Below are 16790 nucleotides of genomic sequence, written 5' to 3' on the forward strand. Positions count from 1 at the left end.
AATACATGTATTTTACACATTAAATGAAAATAGCTCAATGTTGCACTATCTAGTATAGATAGTCCTCACTTTCATAGATCTTGTGTGGAATGTAGAAATCATGCACTAGAAAAACAAATGTAACATCCTCCAAGAATCAAACACATTTTAGCTAAGGTTTTACTTTGTTGTAGCATGCACATTTGTAAACCAATTCCCTAAAACAAAAAAGAGAGAGAAAACTGGATATTTTTATTGTAGAACTACTCATTTTTAGCTGTTCCACTATCACAAGTAGCTTTGGATTACTAAATTACTTCCTCATACAATGTATGCACAAAGATGTCACACCCTTGCATTTATGCCTACTACTTGCCAGGCTTTGAGCTGGGGACTGGGCATGTGTCACAAGAGCACATATTCTCTGGTCTCATGAAACTGTCAGTCTAGCTGGGAAGACAGATAAGCAATTACAAAACACTAATAAGTAGTGTTAAGAGAATAAGGTCGAGACAAGAGTTATGGCCGAGACCTCTAACAGCTGTCAGAGAAGGCTTCCCAGAGGAAGTGTGTTTAAGCTGAGACCTGAAGGCTAAGAAAGTGGTAACTGTGGGAACTTGGGGGAGAAGGGTGTTCAGGCAAATGGAGCATTTGCAGAGAAAGTGTAATGTTTCCTGGAAACGGAAACAAGTTCATTCTAGCTGGAGCATTGGGAGGGGAGGAGGTGTTGTCGAGAGATTATAAATCACACTGTTCAGACTCTCCTAAGAGTCCTTAAGGAGTGACATGGAAAGATCATGGTAAGGGCTTTACAGGCTATTCCAGGGCAGCATTCAAGGAGAGGGGGTTGTAGGGATGTAGGGCCAATGTCAGAGGAGGAAGCTGCTGGAATAATGTAGACTAAGGTAATGGCAGGAGAGGTGAAGAGATGTAGAAAGATGTGAGAAATTTGGAGGGGGTGGGGGGCTGTACCAACAGGATTTGTTAATGATTTGGAGATGATTCAAAGATGATTCACAGGTTTGTGGCTTGATATTTGCTGATATTAGGACTATTCAATGAGAACAGAAACCCAGGATCCACCAAGAACATTTTGTCCCTGGGGGGTGGGGGGGGAGTGGAGGTGGAGAATTATGTCAATTCTGGATATATTGAATTTAGGGTATTTACAAGATATCCCAATGGATGTTACCAGGAGGCAATTGGATATATAATTTATGCTAAGAGTTAGGTTTAGGACAAGATATGCATTTGAGAATGACAATCATACAGTTCAGTGTTTTCTCAATCTTTAGAAAAAATCCACGTCCATTTGATCAACTGCAAAACGTCCTTCCTTCCATCCTCAAAATGAGAACAATTAATGTAGATGGTAAAGGAAGCCTGAGAATAAGCATTCCCCACCCCCCCGGGAAATGGTAGAGTGAGAAGCCTGTAACACAGAAATTTGAACAACAATGTTTAAGTAACAGGACGAGAAGCCTTCAAGAGAGACTGAAAGTGGCTTGGTTTCTCCCCTTTACTGGTTTCTTATCTTTTCTAAGTAGCGGAAAAGGAATCTGGAGGATAAGGGGGAAAGATAAGCCTCTGCTAAACCTTTTAAGTTTTAGAACTTTCATTTCCCCTGCTGTTGTTGAGACTAAGCTGCAGTTGTACAGAGAGGAACTGGTGAGTATATTGAAGGGAAAGTTGAGAGGTAAGGTTGGTCCTCATTCACCTGTTCAACTAATTTTATACAAAGGGCTAATGAAGTTTTTTCTTTTTTTTTTTAAACGAAAGTAGAAAAGTAAATGGATACTAACTCTGCTCCTGACTCCTGGAAGGCGAGGTCTAATTCCAGTCCAGGCTCCATGATGTAGGTTTGGTTGATAAATGCAATACAGTAATTCTAGAAGCAAGTAATTCTGATACTTCAGTGTATTCCAGGATGCCCACGACAACTCTTTCTTACCCTAGAAAATACTTTGGATCAACTCTTCTTAGCTTTGGTGTAAATCTAGAGTGTCACAACACTCTTGCCTGGGTCCAAGACGTTAAAAAAAAAAAGAGAGAGAGAGAGAAAAATCGGGTTTAAATCTGAATGAAAACACAGACTACTCTAAAGCATAAGAATCAATACTATATAGTTCAAGGTTATTTGGGGGCTGAATCCTTATTCAGATTCCTGGCATCTCCCATATGAAAACTTTGTAGTTCAGAGAATAATTTGTATATCAAAGCAATGCTATATAACAAGCTTTGCTATGAAAAATACTGGCAGATGTGGGGTTGCCCTTTCATAGGTACATAGTAACTATATCATTTTGTGTTTTATGATTAGTCTATAAAAGAAAATATTGTGGTATACACAGTTGACTCTTGAACAACATGGGTTTCAACTCTGTGGGTCCACTCATATATGCAGATTTTTTTCAATACTGTAAATGTATTTTCTCTTCCTTATGATTTTCTTAATAACATTTTCTCTAGTTTAATTATAACAGATTATAATACATATAACATACAAAATAAGTGTTAATTGACTACGTTATTGGAAAGGCTTCCAATCAATAGGTTATTAGTAGTTACGCTTTGGGGGAATCAAATTATATGCAGATTTTTTACTACAGGTGTACTGTGTTTTATACTTAATTTTTACTGGTTTGATTTTAGCATACTGTTAAATGAATAATCTTAACCAGAGAAAATTATGACTATAATGTTTGAAATATTTTAAGTACAGCACTGGAAAATGTACTTAGTATACTAGGTATATGATATGCAGTGTTTTGTTATACTTAGTGCTGTTATTGAATCAATCAAGCTACATTACAAATTAGAAGCATAGTGTTTAGGGAGGAATTTTTTATTCTATATTCCTGTTACAGAATGAAAAAAGAAGGGGGAACAGTGTGTCACAAAGTTTTATGACAATTTTCACAGCTAGAATTGGAAATTAAGGAAAAAAGAATAACATAGGAGTAAACACCTACCTACAAATGTCCAGCAATACTATTGGGTCATCGGGAAAGTCGATGCATTTTTGCACTGGAAAACATAGAAAAATACATCATGACTTTCCCGACGACCAAATATTTCCATCTGAAGTAATCCAGGCAATAAAAATCTGTACTGAAGGATAAGAAGAAGTGCATCCAAATGGATCCCTCCAGTTGAGTCAGCTGCTTGTGATTCTATTTTTTTCCCTTTAAATTAACGAAGGCAACTGACATTACCATCTTGTTCTTAAATAGGAAGAAAGACAACTGAGCATAACTAACAAAATAACTTATATTTTGCTTTTTCAGACTCCTTGACTAATTTAAGTAACTAAACATTTAAATGATTTCTATTATAAGCATTTAATAGCTAATCATTACTCAAACTAGTTATCCATTAATGTTAATTATATCAATATCTTGCCAAATATAGAAATGTCTAAGTTTCAGAAAATTACTATTTCAAAGGCCAGAAATATAGCCTTGAACCCACACAACGATTTTTAAGATTAGCACATGACATGTACCAAGTATGTTTAGGGGGATTAGGATTTAATTCCTAGGTAGCCCTTAGACTTCAGTGCTGATATTCATGACTAACCAAAATGGATATAGATATCCAAATTCTTGCATGTGTAAATAATCTATATCAATTATCTTTAAAATTACTACCAAAAGATTAATTTTGAAAACCATCTGATAATGTGGCTTCCCAACTTTTAATCCTTACTCTGATCATGATCACTCATTACAAAAGCCATTCACTTCATTCCTAGTAGAAACAAATTATTTGATTATAACCCTCTATCACCTTGATAAACTACCTGTCATTAGACTTGCAAAGTTAGCAAAGTCCAGGACAGAAAACCTAAGAAGGTAGAAGAGGTAGTAAGGCATAGAGACCCTGGGTAGTCCCTCAGTTCTGTATACTGCTTAGCAGTACAGCAACAAATGAGCAATGACAGACAGCAATTGTCCTAATCTAGGTCAATACAACAGCGAAAATACTTTGTAAACACTTTCTTTGGCTCTTTCTGGAGATCAACACTGTTCTGATTAAATAGCATGAGAAGAGCTTCATAGAACAGAGGTATTCAACAATGTTTACTTAGATCTAACATCCTTTATCCAAGAATCTTAACAATCACCTAACACTAGTCATAACTCAGTACCTGAAAGAGGCAGGTACTAAGGCAAGCTGCAAAGGCCACAGAAATTAGGAGTGTGTGCTAGTGAACAATCTTTGTGAGCTAAACACTCTGTTGCCTTTTATGCTCCAAGTATGTAAAATAGTGTTATCCACTCTCGTTCAACAAACTCAAAGTTAGGTACAAGGACTCAGGATTGTACCTCTTCTTACTGTTCTGCCTGTATTTGTACTTAATGTTTACTGAAGTTAGATTTACTGAAGTTTAATTTTTAGAAGGTACTGTTTAGTCAATGATCTTACCCAAAATTACAGTGACACAGTATTTTACATATATTATTTTTAACATTATTTTAAATATTAGATTAAAAGTCTATAATTTTACATATACCAAATATTTGAGTTATCTTTCTATTTGAGTGAAGGGTTTATACTAAGCTCTACACACCATCTTCCTTGTGACCAAGAGCTGAATTTGGGAGATGGATGCCTAAGGTGCAATCGGTAGCTGTGAAAAAGTTGTGTGTGTGTGTCAAGTTAGTGAACCTATAAAAGGCTCCAGCTCCTGTCCTTAATCTCACTAGCACCATGCTCTGAGTTAACAGGTTCAAACTGTTAGATTAAACAGTGATAACTAAAGGAACAGGAACAAAGAAAGGTTATATTTCATCATCTTAAGGTTTCACAGGGATGACGCAGGTTTCCGATTCAAATTCCCACCTCCTGAAGATTGACTTCTTAAATAACTCAACTCTCAAATCAGAGAAGTGCAGTAATCTGAAATTATTCTAAAGACTTAAGAAAATAGCCAATTACTACAAATGATGTTCACTGCGAGGAATAACACATAGCTATATGAAATATAGCTACACAAAAAGAGAACTCAGTGAAAGGTAACATTTTTAATATTTTTAAAGCAAGAAAGATGCTTGTTTAGGATTCACATCAGTAGTTGCTAACTGGGTAAACGCTAAAGACATTCAAGTGCTTGAAGGATTACTGCATAGAAATTTGATGACTAACAATCTTTGCTCAGATGCCTCTTGGGCTCATTAAAGACGAGATGATGGAGGAACCAATAGTGGTATTAAAATCCCAATCATTTTCAAGGTAGGCTAAGATATACAGCTGTGAAGACACTCCAGAAGTGGGTTGACACTAAAAATGGTATTTAAAACAAAAAAAGACCTCATATAGTCTGCTGGCATTTCATACCAACCATTGGAGGAGGTAGTAATACGAAGTGTTGGAATTTAAAATACAAGGTCAGCACTAACTGTAAACATTTCTAAATCATTGTTTGTCATTTTTTAAAACATGTAATGAAAAAGAATTAGAATTCATATAAAATCAGAATTTAAAAAGCAAAAAATAGAAATATTTAGTGAATTTACTCAAATGAAGGAAGCTTAAATGATACAGAACTGAAAATATTAGAAATCTATATACAATAGAAAGTGAATATAAATTAGCCAACTCCATGAACATTTCCAGCGAAGCATTCATACAAATACATATTCACCTTTTCTTTTACATAGGCATAATACATACATACATGACATAATGATTCTGGCAAAAAAATCAGAGATATTAAAAATATTCTCAAGTTTTACAGATGGTGTGGAGTAATTTTTAACAACATTCTATATGAATGGAAGCCCCTGATTTGAGCATGATTTTAGCATGCCAGAAGCACTGTTGGTTTTAATTTTTTTAAAACAGACATTCGTATCATACACATTGGCTTATTAATTAAGGCATTTTGTATACACAGTATCTCAGGGTGGACAAAAACTTTTAGTATTGATTATTTGTTATGATGTTTTAAACTTTCCAAGTCTTTTCAACATAAGAAAATAGCTGCACACATTTGAGTGTTTTCTTATAAAACACAATCTTAAAAAAAGTAATGATGATTGGTCTCTGTGGTTCCTAGTAATAAGTTGTCTTATGTTTTCACATAGTATAAAGTATATTCTTATGCAGAATTGCATTAAAATCCAGTAGTTCCTAAACAATGTCACCAAATAACCAAATAAATCCCAAACGCAGCGAAGGTGAACAATCTTCATAGTGCACTTTCACCTCATTGAAGTTGAAGCTGCTCCTTTCGGATATTTTTCCACTTCAATGTGAAGTAGAATGCTTGGGTTTCATTAGTGGTTTCATTATATAGTTTAAAATAAAAAGGTTTTGATTTCTTCCATAGTTCACAGTTCTCCAATGAGCCATTTTGGAAATCATATAGTCCAGGGATGTTTTGAATAACCAAATGTTCTTCACTAGATGAAGTCTCTCAATGCAACTGTAATAAATAAGCATCTACATCCTTAGAGAATAAAAAAGAAGTATTTTATTAGCTAGTACAGGAAATACACATATATACAACCCATTTTCTTCTCCCTTTTTGTCAACTTGATTTACCTTAGTTTCCCTTTATATCCTTTTGAGGGTAAAAGATGTATCTTACTCAACTTTTTAATCTGTACTTGTTTAATACAGGGCCTGGCACACAGCACGTGCTCAATAAATGTTTGTTAAGTGCTTTGTAAATGGTTTGGTTCCTATGATCAAGCAACTCTGTTTTTATAGCTAGGCAAGATCATTAAATCATTCACAGCAATTCCTTCAGTACTATGTAAACTCTAAGCCAGTTTGATGACAGCTTTACTTTCTAATTTCTACCCTCAAAGAAATTACAACTGAGGGTTTAATACTGTAAAAGAGGTTTTATCATAGCTTAAGCAACTTCATAGAACTTTTAATCACTCAATATTGTCTTTATCTTAATCTCATGTTCTCAACTTCATGTTTACAAAGCTTCTCTATAAAAAATTAAAATCAAAAACAAATTTCCAAGGAAACAGTGAGTTTTCAGTTTTATTACCAAACCTATAAGACCACTCCAGAACAATGTGATATATCATGTACGATCAAAAAGTATTCCATTTTTTATCAGCTTTTACTTTATTCCCCCACCCCAGTTATCAAAAGAACAACAGAAAAAAACTGCTGGGAAATTGATTTGTTTATATGATTTTTGTCATCATTAAGAATTCTACAAAGTATTCTTTATTTAGAAAATCTTAAAGACTCCACCAAAAAGCCATTAGAAACAATAAAAGAATACAGTAAAGTTGCCAGCTATAAAATCAGTGTACAAGAATGCATTGTGTTCCTATATATTAACAATTAAATTTCAGAAAAAGAAATGAAAAAAACAATTCCTTTTGCAACTGCAACAAGAATAAAATACCTAGGAATAAACTTAACCAAGAATGTGAAGGACCTATACACTGAAAACTATTAAGACATTTTTAAAAGAAATCGAAGAAAAAAACACAAAGAAATGGAAAAACAGTCCGTGTTCATGGATTGGAAGAATCAACATAGTTAAAAAGGCCATATTACCCAAAGCAATATACAGATTTAATGCAATCCCCATCAAAATCCCAATGGCATTTTTTAAAGAAATAGAACAAAAAAAATCATCAGATTTGTATGGAATCACAAAAGACCCCAAACAGCCAAAGCACTACTAAGAAAAAAGAATAAGGCTGGAGGCATCACGCTCCCTGACTTCAGCTTGTATTACAGAGCAACAATAAACAAAACAGCATGGTATTGGCAGAAAGACAGACACAGAAACCAATGGAATAGAATTGAAAACCCAGAAATAAACCCACAGAAATATGGACTATTTTCAACAAAAGAGACAAAAACATACAATGGAGAAAAGAGAGCATCTTCAATAAACAGTGCTGGGAAAATTGGAAAGCCACGTACAAAAGAATGCATCTGGATTGCTATCTGTCACCATGTACCAAAATTAACTCAAAATGGATCAAAAGACTGAAACATAAGACCTGAATCAATAAATTGCATAGATGAATAAGTACTAAACTTATGGACGTTGGGTTCAAAGACGATTTTATGAATTTGACCTCAAAGGGAAAGGAAGTAAAAGCTAAAATAAATGAATGGGACTATATCAAACTAAAAAGCTTCTGCACAGCAAAAGAAACCATCAACAAAACAAAGAGGCAACCAATTGAATGGGAGAAGATATTTGCAAACAACGCCTCGGATAAAGGGCTAATATCCAAAATATATAAAGAACTCATACAATTCAACAACAAAAAGACAAACAATCCAATTAAACGATGGGCAGAGTGGGCTGGGTGGGTGGCTCAGGTGGTTAGAGTGTGAGCTCTGAGCAACAGAGTTGCCGGTTCAATTCCCACATGGTCCAGTGAGCTGCGCCCAAGCTGAGGGGCCGCTAAGCTGCCAACAGGCGGCTGGATGGCTCAGCTGGTTAGAGCGCATGCTCTTAACCATCTAGCACAACTCATCTCACAGATTCATTGCACACAAATTTTCAAATATGTAACAGTTAACTTAAGTATCGTGACTCACTGCTTCCATATCTTCCCCCTCTACCATAACCTATCGCCAGTTGTGTTTGTGACTTAGTACAGTAAAGATGTATTTCATAGCAGCATCTTTGTGTGCAATGAATCTGAGATCAGTAGATCAGTTGCACCCAACAGAGGGTTAACAACAAGGTTGCCAGTTCAATTCCCACATGTGATGGTGAGCTGCGCCCACCCCTCCCCCACCACCCCCTTCCCCCCTGCCCCCCGCAACTAGGTTGAAAGCGGAGACTGGATTTGGAGCTGGGCTGCGCCCTCCACAACTAAGATTGAAGGACAACAACTTGACTTGAAGCTGATGGGTCCTGGAAAAACACAGTGTTCACTTCCCCAATTCCCCAATAAAATCTTTAAAAAAACAAGGCAGGGGAGGGGCGCAAAGAACATGAACAGATCCTTCTCCCAAGAAGACATACAAACGGCCAACAGATACATGAAAAAAATGCTCAACTTCACTAGATATTAGGGAAATGCAAATCAAAACCACAATGAGATATATCACTCACACCTGTTAGAATGGCTATCATCAACAAGACAAATAAGTGTTGGAGAGGCTGTGGAGAAAAAGGAACCCTCACACACTGTTGGTGGGAATGTAGATTGGTACAGCTGCTATGGAAAACAGTATTGTGGTTCTTTAAAAATTTAAGAATAGAATTACCAGCCAACTGAGTGGCGCGTTGGTTAACAGCTGGCTTGGGATACCAGCTCTGAGCAGCGGAGCCCTGGTTCAAATCCCACATGAGGGCCAGTGACACTGCCCCCTACAGCTAAAATGGTGAACAACAGCTTGAACTGGAACTGGGCTGCTGTTAAGTTCCCGGTGAGGCGTAGGCAGCAGCCCTTGCTGCAGTGGACTGCTATAAGCTATTGTATGTGGCCGGCAGCCAGCGTGAGTGGCCAGCAGCTAGCATGAGTTGCCAAGAGCCACCGTGAGCGGCTGTCCAGAGACCGGTGACCGATCTGCCTCATTCGGGAAGAGTGCAATGATAATACCAACATGGGCCAGTGAAGCGACGTCCTCCACAACTAGACTGACGCACAAAAGGACAGCAACTTGTCTGTTCCCCTTCCCCCAATTCCCCAATAAAATCTTTAAAAACAAAAAAAATAGAATTACCATATGACCCAGCAATCCCTCTCCTGGGTATATACCAAAAAAATATGAAAACATTTATTATAAAGATATACGTGCGTCAATGTTCATTGCAGCTTTATTTACAGTAGCCAAGACATGGAAACAACCAGTGTCCTTCAATAGATGATTGGATAAAGAAGATATAGTATATACACAATGGACTACTACTCCGCCATAAGAAAAGATGAAATACTGCCATCTGCAACAATGTGGATGGATCTTTGAGATTATTATGCTAAGCAAAGTAAATCAGACAGAAAAAATCAAGAACCATATGACTTCATTGATATGTGAGATATAAAACTGAAAGCAACCAAGGAACAAGACAAACAAAGAAACAAAAACTCATAGGCACAAGTTTAGTGGTTAACAGAGGGTAAGGCGGGGGTGGCAGAAGAGGGTAAAGGGGTTCAAATATATGGTGATGGAAGGAGAACTGACTGACACACAATGTGATGTATAGATGATGTATTATAGAATTGTAGACTTGAAACCTATGTAATTTTACTAACCATTGTCACCCCAATAAATTTAATTTAAAAAAAAAAAGAATTTTACAAAGTAAAATTATAAACAGTGGTAACACACTTGCTTGATGTATCATTTTGCTTCTTTTCTTGACAGTATCCCAGAAGAATTTTACAAGTCAGTTCATAACATATATCCTCTTACTTAGAATATATGATAGCAGTTTGCTCAGTAAACGGATGGAAAAATTTCTTCACAATGATATTTTTTCTGCAATTATATGTATTTTAGGACAAATGTTTTCTGGAGTTTATATATTAAAATCCAAACTAGCAATGTACCTTCTCCTTTAAGAGGCAAGCAAATCAATAAATACCAATGTCAAATCATACTGTGATTTGAACAGTTTACTTTGCCAAAGAGGATGATATTAGCTAAAGCCAAGTAAAAAAATAATACCCCCAAACCATTTAATTGTATTCCTCACCTCTTGCTTCCTGAGTGTCTTTTGAATACTTTCCTTACCTAGATTTTTAATGTTTTTTAAAATATTTTTATTTAATTGGAACAAGATCATTAAATAACCTCTAGCATATTATTTTTGTGACTGTATGTGAAACGCATTCAATGGCTAATAATTCTTGTGTTCCCTGCCAAACTCACATTAATATCCAAAAGACATTTGGAAATATGAAACTGACTTTAGACCTTATGAGATAGTACTGAATTATACTGCCTAAAGATTTAGAAGAATTCATTTATAAATGCATAATACTAAAATACTATTTCTAAATTTTAATTAAGTAAGCTTAAATATTGATTTTAACCTTAAATTTTAAAGCTTAAATATAGATTACCTTAGCTATATTACCAGTATATCCTGGAACCAAAGTAAGATGGTTTTCTTGTTCCCACAATCCACTTAATTGTTCTTTTAAAATCTGAATATTTCTAGGAGAAAAAAAGAAAAATGAGAATACAAATATATGATATGAGCTTTGATAGTAAATATTTTTAATGAAAAATTAAAAAATGTTCAAGTATTTATCAGAGAAAATTATACTATTTGAAGTCAAGCAATTCTTTAAAATAGTACATACCAATCATGGAAATTAAAGGTTATGTAGTTGTTAAGGCAAGTAAGAAAACAACGAGGCATTTGAAGCATTTGGACACCTATTCTTGTATATGAAATGGGAAATTTTGAGAGGCTAAAAAGAAAACTATGAACTTTAAGGAGACTGTTGGGAGTTATTTTTATAGCTTCATGATAATCTGGCTCATGTGGTAGAATACCCACTTATTTTCACATCAAAGCAATACACAAATTATAATGATTATCATATAGGTTTTAGAATTGTAATCCTCCACAGTGGAGTCTCAGGTTAATGTCTAGGAAGCCAAAGGACCTGCAGGATGCCTCCATTCCTGTGCCTCATTACTTACTCCACTAAGAGCCATCACCTTCTCTCTCCCTTACTCATTACAATGGACATAAGGGTTAAACCACCACTGTGCTTTTGCCTTCTAAAATGAAAAGTAGGGTTCCCCTAGAAGAGATACAGGGGGTTACTGATCTCTGGAATTCAACTTCCATGTGTAATTTTCACATGAACAGTATCCTAATTTAATATTTCTCTGAAAATGAAGAGAATACAGAGGGTACCAAAAAATGTATACACATTTTAAGAAAACTGTATTAAAACTGTAATATTCAACATATACCGACTGATAACAAAAGATGAATACAAGTCACATTTGACTTCTGCAATTACAAGAGGTGATCAAAGTCGTTACCATCAGCATCCAGACACTTCTGATTATGGCGAACTACTGCTTGAGCAACATTGACCAAAGTGTCCACTTTTATACATTTTTTTTGGCACCCCAGCATTATACACTGACGATCATGGAATAAAAACATAACCGAGTTTTATCAAGCTGCTTTTCTGAAAAAAATTTTAGTAGCATGAGGTTATCTTTAAAGGTATACTCACCCATCATTTATAATTTCTGTTTTGGAAGATAGTTCTGACCACCACCTTTTTATGACTGCTTGAAGCCAGTTTAAGCCAACTATTATATACCTGAAATGACATTTTGTTACAAAATTCAAGTGTTTTCATCCAAGAAGCCTTTACAAAAGAAGATTCTGCCCCCTATTCAAAACACACACACACACACACACACACACTGACTTTTCCCTCTTTTAAAAAATTTATTTCACTACTTTCACAAAACCATTTTATATAACTTGTTTATAGATGCTTTTGTAATTGTTCTTTAGTCACTTCATATTCTTTTCCTAATTTGACTATAAGCAACTTGAAAATAAAAACCATGTATGTCTCATGGAGCTCAGTCTACTACTATGCCCTCACAAGGCACAAAACCAAGGATGTTGGAAAAGAGAAATGAATTGAGATGCAGATTACCACTTACTCTTCAAACTTGCTTTTAAGTAGTGATTTTACTAGAGGCAACAAGTCTACACAGCAGCCTAGTGAGATGTACTGTTTTTCTTCCTGTAAACTAAAATAAAGAAATAGTAAGTTATAAAAATATGAACATCCATAATTTGTCCTTCTGTAAACTTATTTATTTTCTGAAAAATATTCTTTTTACCTATTGGTGAGCACAGGAAGGCAATCTACCACCACTCCAAGGTCTTCTATCCTGTGGGGTGGGTACAAAAAGAATAGCACTGCTCAAAAAGCTGATTTCCTCATTTACTTTCATATGATGACCTCCATACTGCTTTTGAGAAATCCACTCATTCAACAAATAATCCTAGTGTCTATGGTGAGCCAGGTGCTGGCGTGCAGCAGTAAACAGAGACAGGGCATGCATTCTACTGTGTGTGTGAGTGTATGGGGTGGGGGAGAAGGCAGAGAAAGACAATAAATAAACAAGTGAAATATATACAGCATGTTGATGGTGGTAAGTGCTATGGAGAAAAATTTTTAAAAAGTCACAGGGAGTGAAGAAATATGTATTTTTAGATAAGGTGGTCAAGGAAGGCCTCATTAAGGTAACATCTGAGAAGAGAAGGGACTTCAATACTGCAAGAAAGGTAATGTTTAAAATTTTCACTCAAAGGGGATTTTTAAAGGGTTAGTTTTCCCATACTGGTATCACTTAGTTTTATAGATAAGAATCTTATAGAAGGTAACAGCTTTGTTCAGTCCGATAAAACAGATGGCTTTCTGTATTTTGGTTAGTCTTAGACTAGTAATGAATGTAATTTAAACCATTTGTCTCTACTGAAGCTAAACAAAGAAGTTTAAAATTTTAGCCACTAATAACATAAAAAAGAAGAGGCACTTCTAAATAGCCCACGGGAAATTACTTTTATTGAAAAAAAAACATAAAAGGTCACACTTACCTCACCAAATAAGCTACAAGTTCAGTTATGCTTCTCTTTTTCCAGAAAGTTAAAGCTACATTCAATCTCAAATTCCTGCTGAACAAAACTTGTGCCATTGTTTCATGGTCCTGAGAAACCTGAAAGGCAGTAATCTAATTTCTTAAAAAGCACATTGAAACATAATATAAAACCATTTTTTTAATTGAATTATTCTGGTAGGTATATTTTAAAATTATACAAAGGTGACTCCTTTTACAGGTCCACACAGAAAATATTGTTGTTGAACATAGTAAACGAATGATCTGAATAAATTTAGGACCTATTTATTTTTTACCAAAACTTTTTTTTAACTTGCTACCATTTTTTTTTTAAATCTCAACTTACAAAATAAATTATTTTTAGGGCTGGCCGAGTGGCTCAGTTGGTTAAGAGCTCGCTCAGGAGTGTGAGCTCTGAGCAACAGTGGTTCAATTCCCGGCCTGAGCTGAGCTGCTGCTGAGTTGCCAACAGGTGGCAGGATGGCTCAGCTAATAAATAAATAAATAAATAAATAAAATTATTTTTAGCTCACCTACAAACCTATGATTGAATTTATAATACAAATAAAAGGAAAAGGTAAATATATAATACATACGCTAGTCATTACTTATTGAATAGCATGAGAAGGGAACCACAAAAATTCAGTTCTGTGACAAGTATTTAACTTCATTCACTCACTCATTTTTTTCTATTATAAAGGAATACATTCTTCTTGTAAAATGTTCTAAGTAATGCAGAGCTGCATAAAATTAGAAGTAAAAACTCTCTACCTGCCCACAAAAACATATAACATCACTACCCAGAAGTAATCACCATTAACAGACTGGTATATATCTTTCCAAACCATTTTCTAGACAAGGACAAATTAGGTACATGTAAAATTAAAATACTATATCTATATTTTTGAAAACCTTGCTTTTTCACTTATGACGTATTATGAAGATTTTTTCAATGTCAAAACATATTGGGTTGTCGGAAAAGTCATGACGTCTTTTTTCTGTTTTTCGATGCAAAAATGCATCATGACTTTTCCGACAACCCAACAGAGCAACCGGGGCTGGCTGAGCGGCTCACTTGGTTAAGAGTTGACTTAAGAGTGCGAGCTCTGATCAACAGGGCCACCGGTTCGATTCCCACATGGGCCAGTGACGCTGAGCCCGAGCTGAACTGTCACTGAGCTGCCAACAGATGGCAGGATGGCTCAGGTGGTATAACAACAAGATTGCCTGTTCGATGGTGGGCTATGTCCACCTGCAACTAAGACTGAACTGGGCACCTTGAGCTGAGCTGCCACCCAGATGGCTCAGTGGATAGAGTGTGTATTCTTAACAACAAGGCTGCTGGTTCGACTCCCACATGGGATGGTGGTTATGCCCACCTACAACTAAGAATGAACTGGGCACCTTGAGCGAGCCAGATGGCAACTGGCACCCTCCACAACAGTGGTTCTCAACCTTCCTAATGCCGCGACCCCTTAATACAGTTCCTCATGTTGTGGTGACCCCCAACCATAAAATTATTTTCGTTGCTACTCTATAACTGTAATTTTGCTACTGTTATGAATCATAATGTAAGTATCTTTTTGTTTTCCGATGGTCTTAGGCGACCCCTGTGAAAGGATCGTTCGACCCCCAAAGGGGTCATGACCCACAGGTTGAGAACCGCTGCTCCACAACGAAGACTGAAGAACAACTTGGCTGTTCCCCTTTCCCAATTCCCCAACACTGTTCCCCTCCCCCAACCCCCCAATAAAATCTTAAAAAATATATATAGATCAACCTAATTTTTAAAAAACAATTACATATTTTCCAGTCTTTATGTACCATAATCTATTTAGATTGATTCTGGTTTTTCTCTATTAAAACTACGCAATGAATGTACTGTGTATGAAAATATGTGCACTTGTACAAATACTTCTGTAGGATTAATTTTAGAACTGGAACAGCTAGATCAAAGATTACATATATTTGAACTCTGACAAAATAATATGGCATCATTTTTAAATATAGGTTTTTAGAGCAGGCATTAGTCAATCAGGAAAAAGGGTCTAAAACAACAAAAGAGCAATCAATAAATCTATTAGTTGAGTGTGAGACTAAGAAAGGTTTGTGAAAAGTAGTCAATTTCAGAGAGCAAAGTAAAAAGAGGGCCTTGAAAAAATGTCTCACACTGTACCACTAATTCAAATACACAACTGAAACTTATTTTTTTAAAGACATTTGCACTCTAAATGTTTATTCCCCCAGTTCAACTGAACAACCAACCCAGGTTCCAATCAGAACAGATTTCTGGTTTATATAGTTATATGTTCTTTTCCTTCAAGGTATGCAGTTTTTATGATTATCTGATTAGTATTGGCCTCACCACTTCTACAACTACATGAAAGTAGGGGCAGTGTGTGTTTTTCACCCACCAATCTATTTCCTCAAAGCCTTTAGAATGCATTACACAGTAGGAATCCTCAATAAATATTTGTGAATGAATTAGTATGGCAGTGATTCTCTTTAACACTAAAGTTTAGCTGCCATCCTAATCTCCAGGGACCATAATTCACTATTAAGCCAAATTTTCCTTCCTTCCTCTTTCCTCAGACACTATACACACTTCCTTCATTTCTCCTAGCAATGTTAGCTCTCTTACTCCAGGATCTAAATTTTGCGAGAATGTTTTCATTAGCAAAAAGATTCTTTATTTTTGTATCATTTCATTATGGTTTTAGTTAATAACTTTATTTTCTACCTTTCTTTCATCTTATTGCTTGTAATTATTATCCTAAATATGATGCTCATCTTCATTCACCTACACATGCTTATGACCATTTTAATTTAATTTTTTTCTGCTTGTATGCCACAGAAAATGCTTTTTAAGCTGTCATGCCAGAGAGAAACAATACTAAGTTTACCAAATCATAGTTAAAGGAATTAAGGTACATTCAAACAATGTAATGTTATGTATCTATTAAAAAATTATAGAAGCGTTATTTAATCACATGAAAAAATATCTAAATTTATTAAACATCAAGTTATCAAATAATATGTACAGTATGAAGAGAAAGGATACATAAAAAATTTAATAGTTATTTCCAAACATCAAGATTATGGATAATTTTTTTCCTTTGGGTTTATTTTCTACAACATATACAATAAACATGTAATAATAATTATTATTATAAACTCATGGTGTTTACAAATTTTATCAAACCATTCCTTCAAATGACCATTTTTATAAAAAATGACTTTTT

At 35.3% G+C, this 16790-nt stretch overlaps 1 protein-coding gene across 1 annotated transcript in view; it reads right to left on the minus strand.

Annotated features, from left to right (window-relative positions):
• Nucleotides 1-2808: 2808 nt before the first annotated feature.
• KATNBL1 (katanin regulatory subunit B1 like 1) overlaps nucleotides 2809-16790 on the minus strand; it is a 45451-nt gene continuing 31469 nt past the window's right edge. The window contains exons 5-10 of the mRNA XM_019627221.1: nucleotides 13529-13647; nucleotides 12769-12819; nucleotides 12586-12675; nucleotides 12141-12230; nucleotides 11001-11094; nucleotides 2809-6433 (exon numbers count right to left, since the gene is read on the minus strand). Of these exons, the coding sequence (XP_019482766.1) occupies nucleotides 6401-6433; nucleotides 11001-11094; nucleotides 12141-12230; nucleotides 12586-12675; nucleotides 12769-12819; nucleotides 13529-13647 (477 nt within the window). The 3' untranslated portion in view covers nucleotides 2809-6400. The remainder of the gene's footprint in view (nucleotides 6434-11000; nucleotides 11095-12140; nucleotides 12231-12585; nucleotides 12676-12768; nucleotides 12820-13528; nucleotides 13648-16790) is intronic.

This window comes from Hipposideros armiger, unplaced genomic scaffold (assembly GCF_001890085.2).
Source record: "Hipposideros armiger isolate ML-2016 unplaced genomic scaffold, ASM189008v1 scaffold_724, whole genome shotgun sequence".
NCBI classification, from domain to species: domain Eukaryota; kingdom Metazoa; phylum Chordata; class Mammalia; order Chiroptera; family Hipposideridae; genus Hipposideros; species Hipposideros armiger.